The sequence below is a fragment of the Malurus melanocephalus genome, unplaced genomic scaffold (genome assembly GCF_030028575.1).
Source record: "Malurus melanocephalus ecotype Western Australia unplaced genomic scaffold, MMel_1.1 scaffold_970, whole genome shotgun sequence".
NCBI lineage: Eukaryota > Metazoa > Chordata > Aves > Passeriformes > Maluridae > Malurus > Malurus melanocephalus.
In genome coordinates, this window is record NW_026624202.1 from 20,905 (window position 1) to 26,561 (window position 5,657).

Genomic DNA, 5,657 nt, shown 5'->3' on the forward strand with positions numbered 1-5,657 from the left:
CTGTTTTACCTGAGAGCAGTGAGGAGAGCAGCCCGTGAGCTCAGAGCTGCAGAGTCCAGCCCAGCTTTACCTGAGTGCAGTGAGGAGAGCAGCCCGTGAGCTCAATGCTCTGTTTTACCTGAGAGCAGTGAGGAGAGCAGCCCTTGAGCTCAGAGCTGCAGGGTCCAGCCTGGCTGCCCGCTGTGTGTTCCCCTCCATCTGCTGCAGGCACTGGTGGAATCTGCGCACGTTCTGCATGTGCTCCTCGTGCCGAGGGCTGGCTGTGCCAGGGGGGCTCATCCTGCTGGAAACAGCCTGGCTTTAGCATCAAAATACAGCTGGGAACCTCTGACTGCAAAACCTGCCAAACTAAAATATCCAGTGTCTTGAAATCCATTAAAGAGCCACTGATGGTTGAAACTGGCTCTTTCAAACAGGAATGCCATTTAATTTTCAGATTTGTACCAAAGTCCAGCTAATGGTGTGCCTGGTAGGGAGTTTTCCAAGCCTGCAGGCAGCTCCCAGTTCAGTTGCTCAGATCCCATTGCAGTGGACCACAGTCCCTCAAAACTTCCAAGACACTTTTGGGAAAAGAATCATCTCTGCAGGCTAAATAAATAAACCCTGACCTAAAGCACTCTCCCACTCATTTTAAGTGAGCAGGATTTATGTGAGCAGGAATTACTGCAGGATATCTGACAGTTTTACTCCTGGAATATGCAATACCACAGCATTTCACAGCTGTCATTCACTGGTCATGGACAGAACTTAAGGCAAAATAAAGGGGATTCATCAGGAATACTCTATTCTAACTTACACTTACTAAAATTAAACCAAATACAGACACAGCTCTTATTCTTATCAGGGCCTGGACCAAGTACCTGCCAGTTTTAACAATGGCATAATTTAAATCCCAATTTACCAGGGTGCAAATGAAACAAATAGAAAATATCAAGGAAATATCAGGAAATGTCAGTGACAGGGAAAAGAACACCTGGGTTGTGSCAAAAGGAACCTGTCCCAGGTGCTACCTCCCTCACCTACCTCTCACTGGGAAGGAGAATGTCCACTGATTTTTGAGCCCAAGCACAGTGGACACACTTTGCCAGGATGTGCTATTTTCCCAGYAGAGTCAATTGGCTGTAAGAGGTATTTCTGAGACCTGAACATGATCAAAYAGGTTGTCAGCCTGTGAACTCACCACTCTCGAGCAGGAACGYTGACTTCCTTTGATGAGGAATTCAACACCTGCTTGGACAAGTTTGTAGAATTACCAGGAAATGTTGGAAATCTGACCTTCACCTAGAATAAAAAGGAGCACCGTGTAAGAGTCTTTCACAGCAAGAAAACAAGAGAAATTAAAGTATTATCCTGCTGATCTAACAAAAACTCAGGCTTTCTAAATAGCTCTAAATTTGCAMATTATTTCCCAGCACTGAGCTACAGTACCATTTCACAACACTTTCATTTCAGACACTTCTGTTAATTCCCTCCACACTATCAGAGAGTAAACTGATGGACAGTAGGATAAGGGCTCCATTACATGTGTATAATACGCCCCAGCATATCTGGGAAGTCTACAGAATAATGAAAAACTCAGAAGAGATGGCAAATATTCCAGAAAAACAGATTCCTGCCAAACTAGATGTTTTCTAATCAACGAAAAGCTGAATCTACTCTATGTTTTGGAGCATCAGCTGCCACCCAAAGCAGCAAACAGAACAGCACCATATTCCCAAACATCCAAATCCACAGAATGTAACCCKAAAAAAAAAAAAAATCAACAACRGAGTGAAGCCAGTGTWATGCTCAYGACTTGGTTTGAATGCTGTAACTACACCATGGAGACCTGGAGCAAATTCCCAAGGAATTGTTGATGCAGACTGGTCCATGACAGCGCTGCACATTTGCTGTGAATTCAATCTGCTGTGAATTTCTCAGGACCCTGCAGCKCTGATTTTGAGGAACCCAGGCAAAGGTGAGAGGGCAGAATATGGAACGTACAGAAGAGCTTTCTGGCTGGCTCCGGGCCCTGGCCTGCTTCTCCTCTTTGAGGTTGCTGATGTTCTGCAGAGGGGACACGGCCACTTTGATCTGCCCCCGGCAGCACCCGCTGAAATCGGTGATGTTGTACCAGCCACACACCAGCTGGAAACCAGAGAGGAGAGGRGAAAGGTCCACGGAGGCAAATCCTATCACTCGCTCCGACTCTGGGGAAGGAGGACAGGGAGCACAGATTCATTGACAGGAATCATTTCAGGAATGCCAAAACACAGCCTCAAAATACGCTTTGGAAATGGAGCTGAGCTCCAGACCAATCCTATTGAACAGGGGGTTATTACCTGCATTACCTCAGTTACATTCAGCTAAAAATGCCCCYACAGCAGCAGTGAAAGCCCAGGGCAGGGAGAGGCATTGGAGGAGAATCCCTGTGTACACAGTACTGTGGGTACACAGGAGTTCATTTCTGGAACAAAAATCAGACTGCTGAACTTCAATATGTAAGAAGAAAGAAATAAAAGTATCTGGTTACAGCTGGCTGGGCACACTTCAACCCACWGCAGCAACAAMAAACAGCACACGAAGGAAGCACCTAAGAATTGCCTTCAGCAGGAAAATCCAACCTCTAAAGCACCATCAAGGAAAAACCAGAAAGAACACAAATGAACCAACCCTTGTAAGATGGTTAATGGGGAAAAGGAGGATGCCAGGAAATCTATAGGTATTTATCTCCAGCATTCYTCTAGTACAAGGCAAGAAATATCATTACAATTCTACTCTCCAATTTACTTAACAGAATTTATTTTCCTTGCATGAAACACAAGTAACTAAGGAAGGAGATGCAGAAAACACACTCCTCTTAATACTGCACAACGAACTTTACCTGCTTTATGCCACACTTTGAAGACCAACGTTTGCTGTGGATCCAGAAGRAGCTCTTTGGATAATCTGTAAAGAACAAAAACCATAATATTTTTGGCAAAGCAGGAAAAAGCAGTAAAATGCTTCTGAAGTTTCAACACCATTTTATCTGCTAAAACAAATCAGTTTTTTTTTCTGGACTGATGGGGACAGGAACAAAACAAACCCCAAAATGRCTGAGCCTCAAAGCATAACTATCTTTACATAGTTTGGGTTTGCTTATTCAGGAAKTATTTCCCTCTCCTCACTCTTGCTGTACATTGAAAAGACAGGACAAAGAAACTGTGAAGGAAACAATTTATTTCATGACTCAATAGCACAGTGAGAGCAAAGCACTGGGRTTATGGTTGAAAGCTGTAATGTCTGAATTTCATTCCTGGAAATAAAAAAAAAAAACCCAAACGGAAAATCAAAGTTTTAAATGTAGAACATGCAGGTTTTAAGTTGTTTGAAGTGATTCAGGTTTTAGGAACGCTGGAGGAGACACAAGATTGGAACACACAGGTTAATTCCTGAATACTGCCATATATGACTTGATCTGCTGAGGTTCCTTGATGCAGCCAATTAATCTGTTTTAATTTAAGCTCAGATATCTAAGCCTGAGCTAAAAGCTCCCAAACCATCTGGCCTGGCTGTGGGATGCAGCATCCCCAGCTCTCACCTTGCCTGGTGCTGGAAGTCCCAGACTGGTGAGTCTGTGTTTTCCACCACTGGAGTGGTTACTGCAGCTTCTGCAYCAGCAACAGCAAATGTCACACAGCTGCTGGGGGCTGTCACTTCACGYTCTGTCAAGGGACTTCCTGAAATGACACAGAATTAAATACAGACTTYTTAATTAATAATAACAACAGCAAATCAAAAGCAGGTCAGCAATTAAARTCACACCACTAGCAAAAAAATCCACCATGTAGAAAATATTCCTTCTCACTGGTGGAGGTGATAGCATGTTATATTTACAATGGATGCAAATATTAGATGAACCTTTTACAGAGCAGAAACTGGAATATTCAAAGGAGAAACASAAAAACCATTTGCCCAAGATCACCTAAGAAGTCAGAAACAAAGCTAGGAATAAAACCCAGGCCCTCAAGACCCTATTCCAGTGCTTGAGCTACTCTCTGTGCTGGGCCACTGTTTGGAAATCAAGAATGAAATTTCTTCTTGAAAGCAGCTTGTATTTGTTTCAGTGGATCAGCTGCCCCGCAATTAGTTACTTCTAAAAATCCCCTAAAATAAGAAGTTGAAGRCAGAAATATTTCAATGTTTCTGCAATACTCAAAAGAAACCTCCTTTATATCACCAAGAACTTTGCAACAGAAAACAAAGTCACATCAGTTTTCCAAAGACTATGAATTCCAGAAKATTCTAGAATAATTATAAAAACCCATCTGCAGGCCTCAGAATCTTTTAGAATTACATACCTTTAAATCACAGCTTGTGTTTGACTCTGAGTTGTGCTATCTGGGGAACCAAAGCTGAGTACAAATTGATTAGGTGCTAAAAATGCYAATTTGCAGGAGTCTGAGACAGGAACCTCTTGGGTTTAATTACACTGTCAATGCTTAATTTGGGGCTCAGCTATTCAGACAATGCTTAATTTCAGAATTCAGCTGTCATTTCTAACAGGTAACCTTACGATATCTGTATTTTGGGTTTTATTCATGGAGACAGGCTGAACAGTTCAACCTCTGCTTTCTCTTACTCACACAGCAATTGGGGTTGCAACACCAGAGACAAGTTCAAAACCCATCCCTGCCATTCCCTTTGCTGGAGTATGGACAGATCCCAGAGCAAGACAAAGAAACAGAAAAAAGAGAAAGAAAGAAGAAAGATGAGAAACAAAGAAAAGAAAGTGGGGCGGTGGTGGTGTTACCTTTTAGACTCAGATGCATCGCTCTTTCCACGAGGATGTTGACAGCAACTGTGTTTCCCAGAAACAYCACATCTTCTTCCTTGGTGCCATTGGTGAGCTCTGAATTTACAGCATCCACTGGCTGTTTGTCAGGGATCTGCTGCCTCAGATCAGGGGGTTCCTCTGTGCCTTCATCTTCACTGCTGCTGCATTCCTCAGCACAGGGGGCTCTGGGCACAGCAGCAGCAGTGGGAGCCAGGCAAACATGAACACGAACAGCAGCTCCTGCCAGGTCTGCAGCATTGCATCTGAACAGTGGATAAACACCTGCAGGAGAATTCAAACCACCCAGATAAATCGGCCAAAGGAAAAGCAGCACCTTGGAAAACAGCTGGCACAGTTCATTACTCTAGAGATCTCACGTGAGCCCAGCAGAAAGAATTTCCATTTTCAATGTCATTTCYATGTGAGTTATCACCCAGAAGTATAAGCGTGATAACATTAAAACCCACAACCAATCCCCCAAACTGGGTACACCTTCATTTTCCACCAGTAGCTCAGGTTAAAGCACATCAACTTGCTGAGAGCACTGGGAACAGTGGCTCTGCATAATTTCATATACATTTATGGAGRACACAGCATATAGCCCTCATAAAACACTTGGTTTAACTGTTATTCTTTCTCCCTTCCCTGAGTGTTTCTAACAGAAGAGCCAACCTGTCTGCAAATCTGCTGGCTGATGAGTACCATGCAGATGACAGAAGCCATAAACTAAAACACAAATTCCACCTCAGTGTGAGGAAGAACTTCTGCCCTGGAACAACTGCCCAGGGAGGGTGTGCAGTGTCCCTCTGGAATCATCCCAAACCAGTGTGGACATGTGTCACATTGTTCCTGTGTCACA

General features: G+C 43.6%; 1 protein-coding gene across 1 annotated transcript in view; it reads right to left on the bottom strand.

The window, feature by feature from the left end:
- Positions 1-5,657, bottom strand: part of C2CD3 (C2 domain containing 3 centriole elongation regulator) — a 39,008-nt gene that overhangs the window by 9,355 nt on the left and 23,996 nt on the right. The window contains exons 24-29 of the mRNA XM_057386468.1: positions 4,775-5,080; positions 3,563-3,701; positions 2,864-2,928; positions 1,984-2,189; positions 1,181-1,281; positions 119-283 (exon numbers count right to left, since the gene is read on the bottom strand). Of these exons, the coding sequence (XP_057242451.1) occupies positions 119-283; positions 1,181-1,281; positions 1,984-2,189; positions 2,864-2,928; positions 3,563-3,701; positions 4,775-5,080 (982 nt within the window). The remainder of the gene's footprint in view (positions 1-118; positions 284-1,180; positions 1,282-1,983; positions 2,190-2,863; positions 2,929-3,562; positions 3,702-4,774; positions 5,081-5,657) is intronic.